The 17,680-nt window shown below is 36.8% G+C and overlaps 1 protein-coding gene across 1 annotated transcript; it reads right to left on the minus strand.

The window, feature by feature from the left end:
- Positions 1-1,061: 1,061 nt before the first annotated feature.
- On the minus strand, positions 1,062-16,835 carry LOC141492349 (gamma-secretase subunit Aph-1b-like). Its single transcript, XM_074192791.1, is given in 6 exon segments — positions 1,062-3,249; positions 3,251-3,632; positions 3,634-4,101; positions 9,167-9,297; positions 12,532-12,621; positions 16,701-16,835. Coding segments are annotated over 6 exon segments (1,452 nt in total). The 3' UTR covers positions 1,062-3,003.
- Between the last annotated feature and the right edge of the window lie 845 nt (positions 16,836-17,680).

Here is a 17,680-nt window from a genome sequence, read left to right on the forward strand (position 1 = left end):
TGAGTTCATCGCATTCACATTTATTGTAATGATAACTAACTGTGTATTTCCCTCCATATTATTTTCACTTGCATATTCCTCTCTCTCTTACCCTTCCACCACTCCTTGCCTCCTCACAAGTGTTTTATTTCTGATTACTATCTTCTCCAGTATATCCTCCTTTTTATCAGTTACTCTTCTATTATCCCTGTCCCTTTTTCTTTCGTTTTAGAGTAAGGTAGATTTCTATATTTAACTGTGTGTGTATACATATCATTCCCCCTTAGGGTCGATATTAATGAGGGTAAGGTTTAAGCTTTGCTTATCATCATTTTCCATTCCATCATAATATCTTTTTCTTGCTCTTTTATGTGGGATTATTTGCCTCATTCAGTTCCTCCTTCCTTCTTTTTCTATTTCTCATCCCTTTATTTTGATTGGGGGGGTTATCATTCCATCAAAGTCACTTTATTTTTTACTTATTTTTTTCAGGGGGACAGGGTTAGCAAGGCAATGGGGTTAAATGACTCCAGGAGAGTTAATATAGGAATAGTGGTATTGCCTGAAAGCCATCACCAAAAAAAACCCACCAAAAAAAGTCTTAACAACAATTTTCAGGAAATAATCAGAGAAAAATGCCCTTTCTATTAGAACCAGAAGGTATAGTAGAAATTGAAAGAACCCATCTATCATTGTCTCAAAGAAATCAGAATATTATGATGTTCCAGGAACATCATAACCAAATTTCAGTGCTTACAGATGAAGGAGACTTTCACTGGGTTGCAGGGCTTAGCTGTATGCTTTTTCTGGAGGGTAGACTTCCCTTCTGGCTTATAATGAGGTCTAAAGCCTTTCTATTGGCCTTCACCAAGTGTTGGATATTTAGCTACTGCCCTACTCCATAGGTCACACAGTTAGTAACTATCAAGCGTCACATTTGAACTCAGGTTCTCCTGACTCCAGTCTGGTTATCTATCCACTGAGACATCTAGCTGCTCGAAAATCACTTTATGCACTCCCTGTCTATATACTCCTTCTAATTGTTAAAAGTTGTTAAAAGTTACAAATGTTATTTTGCCATACAAAAATATAATCAGTTTAACTTTATTAATTCCTTATGTTTTCTATATTTATCTTTTTTATGTTTCCTATGAGTCTTGAATCTGAAAGTCAATTTTTTTATTCAGTTTTGGTCTTTTAATTAGAAATGCTTGAAAATCCTCTATTTTCTTTTTTTTTTAATACCCAGCAGGATTTATTGTAGTTTTTCCTGAAAAATGAAAGTAAAAGGAGATTTAAAAGATGAATTAACAGGGAATACTGCATCTGCTATTCAAAACAACAAAAATATCACAATTTTTGAAAGTATACATATCACACAAAGTACAAAGTTGTTAATTTCAGATATAGTTCAATTTTACATAACTCTGTGGCTAAAGGTATCATATACTATTTGGGGGAAGAAAATACCATTCACCATTTAATAGCATATGGACAAAGTAAAACAGTCAATACTTTACTGGTTTGCTTTTCTTATGTTCTCTTTTAACTTTTATCTACTTTGTTGAGTTTTATTCAAGAACTTAGTATCTAATTTCTTAACAAGGACATTCAGATACAAAATACAGGGCTGTCATATAAACTGAGCAGAAAGTTGAATGATTTAACCTGGAAGCCACAAGAAGAACCCAGGAAGAACCTCAAAATAAAAAAAGCTTGAAAAATGATGAAAGCAAAAAAATCCCCAATTTTCAATACCTTCATAGGCCTACAACCCTTAGGACAAATGCTGGTTAAACAAAATGTCACCTCTGTTCATTTCTAAACATATCTGGGCTATGCTGAGTATGCTTTATACAGCAAATCCACGGTAAAATTGTTAATATCCTTAAGGATAGTTGTTCTACATTGCACACAGTAACACTAATACTGTAGGATGATCAACTGTGAATTACAATTATTCTCAGCAGTACAATGATCTAAGAAAACTCTTTAAGACCCATGATAAAAAAATATTATCCATCTCCAGAGAAAGAACTAATGAAGCCAGAATACAAAGCATACTTTTTTTGGTAACTTTATTTCTCTTGTGGTCTGTATTTTCTTTCATAACATGACTAATATGGAAATGTTTTGCATGACTGTGCATGTATATCCTATATCAAATTGCTTGCCTTCTCAACTGGGGGAAGGGGAGGGAGAAAAGGAGAGAAGTTAAAAAATAAATGCTAAAAATTATTTTTACATCAGATTGGGACAAAATATATTAGAAATTTTTTTTTAAAAAAAAGATGTTTTGGGGTGGTTAGGTGGCGCAGTGGATAAAGCACCAGCCCTGGAGTCAGGAGCACCTGGGTTCAAATCCGGTCTCAGACACCCAACAACTACCTAGCCGTGTGGCCCTGGGCAAGCCACTCAACCCCACCTGCCCTGCAAAAAAAAACCTAAAAAAAAAGGATAGTAATCCTAATTTCAATTACAGTTACTTTCCAACATTTCAAAGATAATTTTTAAATCTCTAACATTAATTCTGGATGGGAAAAAACTTCAAAAACATAACTATTAATAAACATCTTATTTTGACTAAAAAGCATTTAGAATCAGTGTCTATTCTGTCTTATAAGCCACTAATTAAACTAACCCTAAAAGGGATGTGCTTTAATGACACACACAAAAAGGTCCATAGAAATGAATAGCCCTTTAACTTTTTGTGGATCCATAACTAAAAAAGATGTAGGTTCAGCAAGCAACATATTCTTCATGTATTAATTTAACCATATTGAATGTATAAAGACACAGCTATACATTCCTTACATATATTCTTGGACCTGCCCCAGGGAGTTATCATTTATGTATACAATTCAGACAGCTGCTGGACAGAAGCCTTATTAAATGAGAATCACGTATCTAGTTAGCATTTTTTTCCTTCTAAAATCAACCAGAAAAAGAATTTTAGAAAAAGGCACAGTTATGCTTCCTCTAAAATCACAGAAAGCTGTTCAGGGAGGTCCCAATTCTCAGATGTTATCTGGCACGCTGGTTGGAAAGAAGGAAGTCCTTCTCTCGGCACAACAGGCATCGTTTCAAATTTCGACAAGAGCCACCAGCAGTGAAGAATGCCCAGATACCCATGAGCAGCATGATAACATATGATGCTACTAAACTCGCCTTATAATAGGGATTCAGGAAGGTCAGACCTGACACCAGCAGATGACTCATGATGACCACGATTAGTGCCCAACAGTTTTTAGTCTCACATGCATCGAAAAAACACAACTCCCCAGAAGACATGCAGCAAAACCATAACTAGAGTCATGAAAGCTGATGCAAGGAAGAAGTGAGGAGGATCTCCATGTATACCCACTATTCCTGGTCCCAAGGAATCATACAGGATATTGACAAGGGAAAATACTCCACTCATAATTCCAAAACCTAAGCCAGATACATAGGCCAGCTGTCTTATAGAAATTGGTGATGTCTCCTCTTGGCTTATGGTCAGCAAACCCTTATTAGCTTTTTTTAAAAGTTTATGATATGCAAACCGGAAGACCTCTTGGATTATGACTGAGCATAATACTCCAAAGATAAGCAAACCTCTCTGCACTGATTCAGCTTTGGTTCTACTAAGGGTTACTGCAACGAACCAAATGAGGGGAGAGCAGCAGAGACACCAACCAGAAGAAAGCTCCGGCGATGAGGAAGATGATACGTAGCGGGTCCCACGCTATGGTGAAGACATAGAGAGCGAGGGCCGGCCCGAAGGCAATGCAGGTGCAGCCGAGAAACACGGCGGCCGTCTTGGCGGCCCGGGGCGGCGGCGGCTCCGAGGCGCCGGCGCGGGGCAGAGGAGGGGGCGGCGTCCGGCGGGGCCAGGAGAGCGGGCGGCCGGCCGCACCCCGACCCCCACCGCGGAGAGGCAGCGGCGCTCCCAGGGGACTACGGGCTGCTGCGGCCTCCCCGCGCCGCCGCCGCCGCCGCCGCCAGCATGTAACCCCCTCCCCGCGCCGGCCCAGACCCGCCCCGCGCCGGCCCAGACCCGCCCCGCGCCGGCCCAGACCCGCCCCGCGCCGGCCCAGACCCGCCCCGCGCCGGCTCCCAGCCGCAAAACCCCGGAGCAAAGTGCTGAGGCGGGGGCGGGGGAGGAGGGAGACTCTATTTTCTTAAATATCTATTTTCCCTCCTAAAAAATTACATTTACTTTTACTGGGTAGGTGATTCTTTATTATAATCCTAATTCCTTTGCTGTCCAGTATATAATATTCTAAGATTTCTGTGTAATCCTGACTATAGCTCTATGATATTTGAGTTGATTTTCTTTTGATTCCTTGCAATACTTTTTCTTTAATCTGTGACCTCTGGAATTTGGTTCCTGCAACATCATAATATTCTGATTTCTTTGAGACAGTGATTGATGGGTTCTTTCAATTTCTACTATACCTTCTGGCTCTAAAGGAAAAGGCAGTTTTCTTTGATAATTTCTTACAATAATTCTGATATTATCTCTCCTGGACCATTTGCTTTTCCAATGAGCAAATTCACATGTTCTTCTACTTTTTTACTTAAAAAAATTTTTTTTATTGTGTCTTGATATCGCATAGAGTTTTTGGTTTCCACTTGTTCAATTCTAATTTTTAAAGTTTTATTTTCTTCAGTGAGATTTTGTATTTATTTTTCTATTTGATCAGTTCTATTTTTTAGGTAGTGATTTGCCTCAGCAAATTTTTATATATCTTTTCCCTTGCTACGGACTCTTTACCATGATTCGCTTACAATATTCTCATGCAATTTTCCTAATTTTATTTCTCCAATTTGTTTTTTAAAATAATTTTTCAGATCTTCTAGGAATTCGTTTTGTCCATAAGACCAAATTACATTTTTCTTTGAGGTTTCATATGTAGCCACTTTGATAGTATTGCTTTTATGTGAGAGTTTGGCTCTGGCCTTCACTATCTCGAGCTTTTTTGCTAGCTTTCTGGATCTTACTCCTGGCCTTCATTGGGCTTCAGGGCTCAGCTACATGCTTTATTCTGGAGGGTAGACTTCCTTTCTGGCTTGTATCAGGCTCTAGGGCCTCTCTGTTGACTTCCCCCCAGTTGTTGAGTTTTTAGCTGCTGGTGGTCTGCTCCATATAGGTAGATTCTTCCTACTGGGTTATTATAGTAAGACAGTCTTTCTGGTGGCTGACCTGGGTGGAGAGATGTTGATGGTCTGTCCAAGGGGTGAAGCCCTGCGGCTGTCTTGCTAAGGAAACAGAGCTCTCTGCTGATAGACCCCAGGGGTGGGGGGTCTTATTATTGACTAGCCCTAGGACAAGACTTTAGTACTGGGATCCAAGTACTGGTAACCTGTGCAGAGGGTGGGGCTGCTTTAGTGGGATCTTGCTGTGCTGCAAAGTCTGCTTATTTTATTAGGGGGCCGCTGGTTTTCAAGAGGGTGGGGCCCCACTGGTAGATTTCCTCATTCTGAAAATCTTGCTGAATGTCTGCTGCTGCTGCTGCTGTTGTTGATGATGATGATAATGTCGATGCTACTGATTTTGGACCTCACTCTCTTCCCAGCACAGTGAGACAGACTTTTCTTTTAAGTCTGGTAAGGTAAACTGCTTCTCTGCTCCTAGATCAATTCTGAGAGAGTTTTCTAGTTTGTAGAGAAACTTGGAAGGGCTTCAGAGGATTCCTTCCTCACTCTACCCTCTTGGGACCAAAAATTCTCCTACTCCTTTTGAACAGTTCTCATTGTTAAGAGAGACCTATTGCTCCTAGTTCTAACTCTGATATCAGTAATCAGATGAATCACAAGACATGAATCAAATGGATCATTATTTATTTTTTTACTTTCTTTAAGAACCCATGAGCCATATTTTAAAATCTTATTTTCTCCAAAGCTGGTATTCATTTGGGAAAAAAAGTCACTTGGGATAACTTCCCATATAATTTCATGGTAGAAACTTTTTCTAGTATCATTAAGTTCTTGTAAAAGATGATATCAGTATTAAAACATTTACCAATTCATAATAACTAAACATTTAATACTATAATGGAGTAAATTAAACAGTGCATTTTAAAAGATGGTAGTGAACAATTTTTAAGTACTGGAAAAAATTATGAAGATGTCTGGAACTGTCTATTTTTTAAAATGGCATTAAAAGTGACAAATTTTGAAACTGAACCTGGTCTCCTGTTTATACTGAAAACCAATGTTTGAAACTTATTTTAGAGTACCTTTGGCTACTGTTTCAAAATGTAATTATTGTTCTTTACTTTAACAGTTTGAAAAATACTTCCACACAAACAATTCAAAGTAAGACGGTGCTTCCTTTACAATGCTTAGTTATTTTTTATTAATAAAGTTTTATAATTTTTTAAAGATTTACAAATTCATTAAAGGATATGCATGTTAGTGTAAATTTTGTTTTTTGTTCTATAATTTTGAAAATGGCCCTGACATATTTTGCTAGATTTTTGGCTTCTACAGCTGTTAGACCTCACCCAATGAGTATGAAATAAATACTAAATCATCCAGTGTAATGACACTAGCTTTACTTATAAGCACTGAGTAAAAAAAATATTAAAGGAAAAGAAGGTTTATGAAAGAACACAGGAAACTAAACAGAAAGCTTAAAAAACAAACATCTCTTCCAAAATCAGATTGAAATAACAGCCCTCTCTTTTAAAATATCAACTGCTCATGGATAGGTAGACCTAATATAATAAAAATGGCAATTCTACCAAAACTAAACTATCTGTTTAGTGCCCTACCAATCAAAATTCCAAAAAATTACTTTATAGAGTTAGAAAAAATTGTAAGTAAATTCATATGGAGAAATAAAAAGTCAAGAATTGCCAGGAGCTTAATGAAAAAAAGTGCAAAAGAAGGTGGCTTAGCCCTACCTGATCTAAAATTATATTATAAAGTAGCAGTCATAAAAACTGTTTAGTATTGGCTAAGAATTAGAGTGGTGGACCAGTGGAATAGACTAGGTGTAAAAGCAGGAGATGATTATAGTAATCTGCTGTTTGATAAACCCAAAGAGTCTAGCCATTGGGATAAAAACTCCATCTTTGATAAAAACTGCTGGATATTTGGAAGTTAGTATGGAAGAAACTTAGATTAGACCAACACCTCACACCCTTTACCAAGATAAGATCCAAATGGTTACAGGACTTAGACATAAAAAAGAATACTATAAGCAAATTAGAAGATCAATGACTAGTTTACCTGTTAGATCTATGGAAAGAGGAGCAGTTTATGACTAAGGAAGAGTTGGAGAACATTATCAAAAACCAATTAGATGATTTTGATTACATTAAATTAAAAAGCTTTTGCACAGATAAAACCACTGTAAACAAGATCAAAAGAAATGTAGTAAATTGGGAAACAATCTTTACAACTCATGATTCTGACAAAGGACTCATTTCTGAAATATACAGAGAACTTAGTCATATTTTTAAAACAAAAAGCCATTCCTCAATTGACAAATGGTCAAAGGATATGCAAACACAATTTACAGATGGGAGATCAAAGCAATTCATAGCCATATGAAAATATTCTCTAAATCATTAATTATTAGATAAATGCAAATTAAAGCTTCTCTGAGGTACCACCTCACACCTCTCAGATTGACCAATATGACCAGAAAGGAAAATGATCATTGTTGGAAGGATTGTGGGAAATCTGGGACACTATTACACTGTTGGTGGAGCTGTGAACTCAGCCAACCCTTCTGGAGAGCTATTTGGAATTAAGTCAAAAGGGCAACAAAAATGTGCATACCCTTTGACCCAGCAATACCACTACTTGGTCTATATCCTGAAGAGATGATAAAAAAGGGTAAAAATATTACTAAAATATTTATAGCAGCCCTGATTGTGGTCGCAAAGAATTGGAAATCGAGTAAATTTCCTTCACTTGGGGAATGGCTTAGCAAATTGTGGTGTGTGTATATATATATATATATATATATATATATATATATATATGTATATATGTATGTCATGGAACACTATTGTTCTATTAGAAATCAGGAGGGACAGGATTTCAGGGAAGCCTGGAGGGATTTGCATGAACTGAGGCTGAGTGAGATGAGCAGAACCAGAGAAACACTGTATACCCTAACAGCAACATGGGGGTGATGTTCAAACTTGAAGGACTTGCTCATTCCATCAGTGCAACAATCAGGAGCAATTTTGGGCTGTCTGCAAAGGAGAGTGCCATTTGTATCCATATAAGGAGATGTGGAGTTTGAACAAAGTTCAAGGACTATTCCCTTCAATTTAGAAAAACACAGATATCTTACTGTCTGATCATGTTACCTCTTAGACTTCTTGTCTCTTCTCTAAGGATATGATTTCTCTCTTATCACACCCAATTTGGATCAAGGTACAACATGGAAACAAAGTAAAGCTTGACAGAGTGCTTTCCGTGGGGGGATGTGGGGCGAGAAGGAAGATGGGGGGGAAAATTGTAAAACTCAAATAATATCTTTAATAAAATTTAATTTAATAAAAGTTAAACTTTTATTCTATAATAATTCATTGTCCTATTTCTGCATTGATTATTTTGAATCCATAAATTTAAGCCTGGGTATTGCCAAAATGAAAATGTTTGGTTACTTTAACTTCTCTTTAGTACAGAATGAACAGACAGATGATAATTTTAGAATTTTTTTTGACATTTCCTTTTTGACAAAAATGAGCAATTGAGATTGAAAAATCATTAAAATGTTTCAAAAGTTGATCCTTTTTTAATACCAATATAGCATGGGTATTGAACAAAAGGGAGCTAGTTTTTAGTGTATGCACACGTATTCCCTACCTGGTTCTAGTCCAATTGGAAAAAGATGAAAAGGCTCTTCTGGTTGTGCCTGATTAGGGGAAGAAAAATCTCCCGGTACTAAGAACTGTTGTCTGGAGTTTCCAAGTTGAACTTAATATGTAGTGAAAGAAAATGACTCTGGTCTCTTCCCCCTCTCCCCTCTCTATCATCTCTCTCCCTCCTGTCCCTTTCTCCCCCCCCCCTCTCTCTCTCTTTCTTGGCTTTGAAGTAGGAAGGCAGCCTGCCTTGTCTTTCTGTGTTCCACCTAGTCAGTTACTATAAGCACATATTTGTCTCTGGGTTGTATTTTATTTTGTGCTTGTTTTTTGCTATCTTAGGCAAATGAGCCTTTCAAGATGGAATATTTGTAAACCTGATGAGCTCCAAAGATCCCCAAAGTCCCATTGACTGATTGAGTTGAAAGGCTGTAATATCAGCCTCTCCTAGAAGCAGAGGAGGAAGTTTCCCCCTAGATTGACAGTTTGCTGACCTTAGTGGAGGCACCTGCAACAGTTATGGAAACACAGTTACCTGAGAATAGCAGCTGCTTCAGGAATTGGACCTCTCAAGGTGGACAGAAGTGCCAATATGAAATCTAGAAAGGAGTCAACCCTCAGAATCTAACTGAAAGCTATATTTAAGGGAAGTTTGTGAGATTTCTACAAAGGAAGAAAAGAACTAACCATGGTGGAGTCAGAAGTTTCCTTTTGTTAGATGTTCTTTTCACGTGCACCTCACTCATTGTACTATTTGTTAGAACTCTCCATTGGATATTATATTTATTTGAGGTAGAACATGATCCAGACTTTGGGGGAAGTATATTATACTAATCCTTCTTACTTTGCTATTTAAGGATTGCTTTTTTCTAAAAATTAATTAAGTTTGATAGACGGATTGTTAAAAAGAAGCATACCAGTAGGGGCTGGAGAACAACCCAGAACAATACAGCCCATCTGGACTTTTAGTCCTTTCATAAACATTAAGCACCCACTGGGTTCCAGGCCTTGTGCTAAGCCCAGGGGACACAATAATAGGCAAAAGACAGTGTCTGCCCCTCTTGGAGATTACAGTCTAATTGGGGAGAGAAAAAAAAAAAACAACATGTACCAACAAGCTATATTCAGGATAAATAGAAAACTAAGGCAAATGGAGTTAAGTGACTAGTCTAGGGTCATACAGCTAGGAAGTATCTATCTGAGGTCAAATTTGAACTTGGGAGATGAGTTTTCCTGACTCCAAGCCTAGCATTCTGCCCACTGCATCACCTACTTGTCTCTACTTCCCCTTATCTTCTTGCAATGTAGTAACCTCTATTAAATCCAAAAATATTTGTTGCAGGGAGGAAAACCATTCTACATGTGAATACAACCCTAAATGCCTGAATAGATTTACATGGGGTGACCTTTATATGAGACATAAATAACTTACATGAGAACCTAAGGAAGCAGCTATGCTTTGGGGACTTCAGGTTCTAAGTATAAGTGAGGCAAGTAATCTCTATCACGGCTTCATTTGAGGTATATTTGGATGCCCATTAAAGAGGCTGGCACTAATTGGAGATTTTCTCCATGAAGGACATATATCTGTAAATGTATTAACTGCCTAAATGATGCTGTGAATTTTTTTAATATTAAGAACCCTACCTCACACCCCCTAAGTCTCAGGGTCCTGGCGGACATCTATGGTTGATACTTTGATAGTGAGCATAAATCATCTAAGGCCTGTGGTGAGTTAGATTATAATCATTCTAGATGATCTTGTATGGATTAGTTCTAGAGAATCACTGGGATGGGAGAGGTCAAATTAGACTAGACCTTAGAGGAATGGCAGATGGAAGAAAACAATCCACTTGGTTCAAGAAGGAAATAAGAAGCTGCAAAATCAGAAATTTACCAAGTAATTGAATAATATCCTGAGTAACTTTATTCATCCTCAGATTGTGATGCTATTGTATAGTTTGTGTCTTATTAAGGAGTTGTGGCCTAATCATTTTTTGAGAAGTTAAAAAATGTCACTATTACAGTGAGACCATTTTCTTGTCAGAGGAATTCATTTATCAAATTAGAGTCAGAATCACTTTGAATGATCAAAAATACACAGAGTGCACTGAATATGTGTATATTAGAAAGAAAATTTAAAGTATTGACTTGGAACAGACTACTTCCAGAATACAAAAAAAAATTTGCTCCAATTTTCCATTTTTTGTAGGTCTTAATGAACATAGGAGAGGTAGGGGTGGGACTAAGCATAACCACATAATCATGTGCCAATTACTTTTTACAAATATAATCTAATTTGATCCTTACATTTTACAGTTGAAGAAACTGAGGTTAGGTGACTTGACCAGGTTCCCACAGTAAGTATCTGAGGCTAGATTTGAACTGAGGAAATTGTGAGCTGCCTCAAAATTTAACGATAAATTTTGGTAAATGGGATAAAATGGATCATCTCACCCTAGTTTTGGCTCTTATCAGGTTATGACAGTAGTGTGGAATGGGAAGTCAGAAATTGTAGAGGCAAGGAAAAACTACTATATTTTTTAGGTTGCCTTGCCAAGGTTGCTTTATTGTTTATAAATCAACTGATAGTTTCTCAAGAAATGAATATTTCCCAAATGAATATTCCCAAGACTGAATATTATTCAAATCATCTTTGAAGGGCTGATCTTCAATTCTATCACCATCATGATTTGAAATTAGATGAATAGTCAGAACCAAAAAGTGGTCATAATGGACCAATGTCATCCTGGAAGAAGATCTCTTGATGAATACCTTGGGGCTTGAAGGAATTGAATAGTTTTATCGTGATAGGATAATTTCATAGACAATATTAGATGTATTTTTACATATATAAGGGTAGTTAACACAGTAATCCAATTTTTTTATCATGAGTTTTTAATATTGTACCTATACCCCCAATATATGTATATTTAATTTTATACATATGTATAAGTATTACTATATTTCTACTAATATGCATTGTAAAACTTAGAGAAAATTGAAACTTTTAAAAGAACGAGATAAACCTGAAATAAAACCTCATCCTAGAGTAGAATCTGTTGAGTAGGGAAGTGAACTGGTCACACCAGCACTTAAGAAAGTTCAGTCTGGTAGCATTGTAGAGATAGATAGGAATGGGTAAAGAATAGAGATGGACAGACAGACTAATTTGAGGGGAAGGGTGAGGAAAAAGAGAGAAGACAAGGATAACACTAAGGTTGAGTACCTTAATCAGTAGAATAATATTGTCACATTCAACAGAGATGGGAAAGTTTGAAAGAGGGATAGTTTTGGGGAAAAGGTAACGAATTCTATCTGAACATGATTTAAGTTTAAGATATCAACAGGAGATTATCCAGTTTGAGATGCCCAATATGCAGTATGTGGTTTTTTTTAAATTTACTTAGAGTATTTTGTTGTTTTTTGGCAAAAATGTTTTTGTTCAATTATATTGTGACATCTAGACATGGCTATAATTGTACACTTCCTCCTATATTTATTCACAATTTTCTCTTTGCCAGGGAACTTTCCTTCTTTATTTGACACCCATCACCATCTCATGGCATGCCACGTTCTTTATGACTTTCCTTCTCTGACCACAGAACACTCAGGTCTCACTCACTGATTCAGAATCCCAATCTGTAATTAAGTCAGGAAGTAGGGATAGGGACAGGAGGATTTCACCCTAAATGTATTGTGCTTTCCCTAGTAGAGGCAGAGTATCTTCTCAATTCTCTACTCTGCCTGCTTCAGACTCCACACCCAGGTAAGTGACCTGCAGCATCGAGTTATGCTGCATGTGCTGCTGCTGCTGCTGCTGCTGCTGCTGCTGTGAGGATCAGGTTGACAGGGTTCTTTTCCCGTCAAGTGTTTCAACTAAGTTTCTTTGTGATTTAAGTCAAAACTTGTATTTCTAAAGTTATGGACACCTGACCCCAAAGACTTTAAATATTTTTATATATCCCTCTTCACTTTTCTGGTAACCAAATCAATCTCGTGTTTCTGACAATGTATATTTTTCAACAGCAGCTCTATAGATGGCTCAAACTAACCTTTAAGATAAAGTAATTCTCCTCATTTACATTGTAAAATATATGACAAATCTATCTGGCCATGGTTTTGTTTCATGGAAGTAGGAATTTGTAGTACAAATTTGTAGTACAGAGAAGAATCATGGGCATCTTGGGTCTCCATTCACCAAAAAAGAAGACCATAGAGGAGATTCTTGTGGAACACAGCCTATCTGATCAGTATTTCAATTTCATCCAAAGTTTCCTCCTGAGAAAAATCTCAACCTGTAAGTTTACTTCATTCCCTGTTAATAATATGAATAGCCTTCTTATATAGGGTCTCTAATTTCACTAAAGCACCCAATAAAAGAATGGATAGATTTGGCTACCATGGTTCCTGGTTGTTTGTTTTTTATGGGAGATCTCTCAAAACTACATACTATCCAATAATTCTCCAGACTGGCTGAGTAGGAATCTGTCCACATTCATGATCACTTAGGGACTGTTGTATTTGTGTCCATATGGCTCTAGTTCAATAAGGAGTGATAGAACCTTCCCTCCCTTTTCACTCTTCACTAGAGAAAGTAAGACAGACAGTGCACCCAACTGAAACTCATTCTGCCTTTTGAAGACAATAAGGAAGATGGATGAAGGATGATTCAATCTAGTCAGGAAATATTTTCCCTAGCATTGAGTTTTTCTAGTAAAGGGTGGGGAGGGGGCTAATTTGGTTCAGGTCTTTCCAGAGGGCATTAGTCAACTTTGACTTTTCCCTATTGGTTTAGATTCTGGAAGTCAGTTTCATGCAAGTCACCATGATTATGCCAAATGTAAACCTACCATTGTTTCTAATAAAGATCAACCACAGATTCAATTTACTTTTCATCACTAGACCTGATATAACTACTGAATTGCTCTAATTGTAATTATAACGAGGGTCTTTGATCACTGAGGAATTACCAATAAGTAATATCTAGCCTTGTCAATAGATTATGCTCAGAATTTTGTTCCTCCGTGTCTCTTAATTGAAGATTTATTGTCTATGTCTCTATCTATATTTATCTCTATCTTTAATCTATAGACCCAATAATTGTGCTTTAAAATCTATGCAGAGAACCATATAATTTTGTAGGAAGAAATAGATTTAAAAAGTAAATAATAATGGCAGATTTTAAATGTTCCTCTATCAGAAGAGTAATATACTATCAAGAGGCTGAAGAGAAGGAGGCATTCAAATCCATTTTGAGGGGATTAAAGATAGACTAAACCTTTGAGAAAGCCAAGGAAAATAGGTACAATAAGACACAAAACAAATTACACCTATTGACCGAGCATTTCCTTTGTTAGTATTATAACCTTAATAAAAAAAAGAAGGAAAAAATGATATATATGTGTATAAATAAGCATACATACACACATAAATATTCATAGTTGCTCAATTTTAATATCAAAAATTAGATATTCAATGATGGGAGAGTGGAACAATACAATAATGTAATATCTAAAAATCATATAATTCTTGCAATAGATTGTCAGCTTTCTGAGACTTTTCCTAACGAAATATGGAGAGGCTCATTGCCAGGAAGCTCCATATTTGGTGATAAGTTCTTTAGCTATGGCAACATATGAGGACAATGGTCTTCATTCCTATGTCATCCCCTTCTACTTCAGTGATGTCAAAATTTCAGAAAAGGGAACAAAGATAGTTTTTTGGCTCTATAAATTTTGACATGTTGGTACTATTAACATGAGATGCTTGTTCAATGACAAGTAGACATAGTATTGGAGACAGTGAATCATACTAATCTTGACCATTCGACTATAAACAAAATAAAAGAAATGAATTATATCTAAATGAAAGTATGGCTCACATAATTCTGGTAGCCATAAAGAACAACATTTGAGGAGTCGTTTTTTTCCTATGCTCAAAGAAACGTTATTTCATGGGTCAGCTGGTTAGTGTGCATTCAATGATAATGATGAATATCTCTGCAAAAAAATAATATTTATAGCTCTTGCTCCAACAGTAGATAAACAGGCAGAGAAATTCTATGAAGAACTTTAATAAGGTCCTTCAAATTAAACAAATGTACACTCATTGACTCACTTATGAAGATGGGAATAATGGAGTGATGGAAGAAAACATGGAAAGAAATATGCAAAGTGACATCTGCAGAAACTATTATATATCCAACTGAGTGAAGAAAAGACAACATGAGAACTTCAGATGAATCTAGAAATGGACACAGAAGAAAAAAACACTTGTTAGCTACTTTTCATCTTTTTGTTTGGGCGTTTCTTTGGGAGTGCAGTGTAGGTGTGCGTTAGGGATTTTTTCTTTTCTGTTCCAGGGATCACTAATGTCTACCTGGAGGAGAAAAACAGAAATTCTATGGTCTGGAGATGGAAGTTTCTGGGAGCAGAAGAATCTATTTCTGAGCCTGATGCTTTCTTGTCACTTGACTCTAGAGAGGAATTTGTGAAAAGTTGATTCCGGAGCCTCTGACTCCATATTAGAAGAGGAAGTGTGATGTTAAAATCTAGCTTTCTAACCAGAAAAGGGAGATTTCTTTGGAACTTTTAGACTTAGACATTGACTCATGAGTTTGAGAGTTGGCCTTCTAGAAAAAGGAGTTCTTGAATAAATTGATCTTTGGGAATAGACGATTCTTTCTTTGGCTCCTTCAAAGCTAGAGCATCAGTAAGTGACTAAAGATTGCAACTTGTAGTTACTATGAACTATCAGTTACTACTGGTTTGATAAGCAGGAGGCTGTTTCTCCAGTAGCCCTAGAATGTGTTTGCCTTCTGGGAAGATTATAAACCACAAGGTTCTTGGTGTTTGGGAGTAATTGTGTCGACCTGAGAGAACTAGCGATTCAGCATAATGTTGGAATGTCAGTTTGCTAGAGAGTGAAGGATAAACAATAATATCTCCAAGTTCACTTCTTTTTTTGGGTAGGTTCTTAAAGCGGGCAGCTAGGTGGAGAGCACCAGCCCTGGAATAAGGTGGACCTGAGTACAAATCCAACCTCAGACACTTAATACTTCTATGTGATCTTGGGCAAGTCACTTAATTCCATTGCCTTGCAACAACCCCCCCCCAAAGTGTGAGTAGTTCTTAACTAAGAGGTGAAACTGAGTCAAAAGGACTTTTAGGACCCAATTAGAAATGTGGGTCCCAGGAGAACTGAAGGCACAGCACATATGACCAAGTGGAAGAATAGCAAGTTGTTTGTTATTTTTTTTTAAATTGAGAGTAGGGATCTAAGATGTAGATGCAAAATAAAAAACAAGTGACATTGGAGCAGGAACCAAGTAAAGAGTAGCTCAGTAAAATTAGAGAAAGGAAAAGGATTGCTGCAGGAAAGGAAGGGGAATATAAGTTGCCTAACTTGAGGTTATGACACTTGGTCAGTGTCATATATTGTAAGATCCATTCTTTAAAAATGACACAATTAAAAGCACAGGTATATATGTCATGGTGTCCAGCCTAAAACTAAAGATGGTAAAACTAGCTTCATTGGATTTCAACTGGTCAGTGTTAAATTGAGCCATCCTATAGTGTCAGTAGAAGAACACATGACCTCCTGTTACAAAAGGAAATTAAATAAAAATTACTTGTATCTCTTAATTCTCATATCACTGTCAAAAGAACCACTGTGGTAGAATTTAGATAGAGCAAAGACCCTCAAAATTCAATAATTTAAAAATAAGGCTCAGCCATAGAACATGTTTAATAGAATAGTCATCATACATTTAGTTTATTTCCATGGTTTAATTATCATCTCTTTGCAGACTCCCAAATATATAAACCTAGTCTAGTTTCTCTACAAAGCTCCAGTTTCAAATCACCAAATGCCTATCAGAAATTTCAACCTAGAGTCCTATAGATTTACGAAACTCAACATGTCCAAAATAGAACTCATGTTCTCACAGACACTATTCTGAACTTCTATTTCTGCTGAAGGTGCTGCCCATCCTACTATGTCTGTCAACTTTGCACTGTCAGTGATGTCTTTAATTTCCTCCATTTCTCATTAGAAAATCCAGTAAGTGCCAAATTTTACCATTTTTACCTCCCCAATATCTCATTTTCCCTCTTCCACAACACGACCTTTTCTCACTGTTCACACAGCCACCATCTCAGTTCACAATCTCATTTCCCCTTACCTGGACTGTTGTCCTGGCTGCTTAATTGGCTTCTTGATTGGTCTCTTTGCTGCTTCTCTTTTTCCCTCTCCAATTCATTCCCTACTCAGCTACCAAAGTGATTTTCTTTAAGTTCAGACCTAACCCTATTGCCTCTAACATAAAATAGAAAATATTTTTTTTGTTGTTTTTAAAACCCTTCACAACCTGGCCCTTTGATCTACTTTTCTAGTCTTATTACCCGTGAATCCTATTCCCTTACTGTTAGGTCCATCCAAACTAGCCTAGTTTCTGTGTCTCTCTTCTGTTCCTTTTTACTGTTCATCTTTTTTTAAAGATTTTATTTATTTTGAGTTTCACAATTTTCCCCCTAATCTTACTCTCCTAACCTACCCCCCACAGAAAGCAATTTATCAGTCTATACATTGTTTCCATGTTGATCCAAATTGAGTATGAGAGAGGAAATCATATCCATAAGGAAGAAACCTAAAGCATAAGAGATAACAAGATCAGATAATAAGATGTCAGTTTTTTTTTTTTACCTAAATTAAAGGAAATAGTCCTTGGACTTTGTTCAAACTCCACAGTTCTTTATCTGGATACAGATGGTATTCTCCATTACAGACAGCCCAAAATTGACGCTGATTTTTGCACTGATGAAATGAGTGAGTCCATCAAGGTCGATCATCGTCCCCATGTTGCTGTTAGCATATACAGTGTTTTTCTG

This window comes from Macrotis lagotis, chromosome 6, assembly GCF_037893015.1.
Source record: "Macrotis lagotis isolate mMagLag1 chromosome 6, bilby.v1.9.chrom.fasta, whole genome shotgun sequence".
NCBI lineage: Eukaryota > Metazoa > Chordata > Mammalia > Peramelemorphia > Peramelidae > Macrotis > Macrotis lagotis.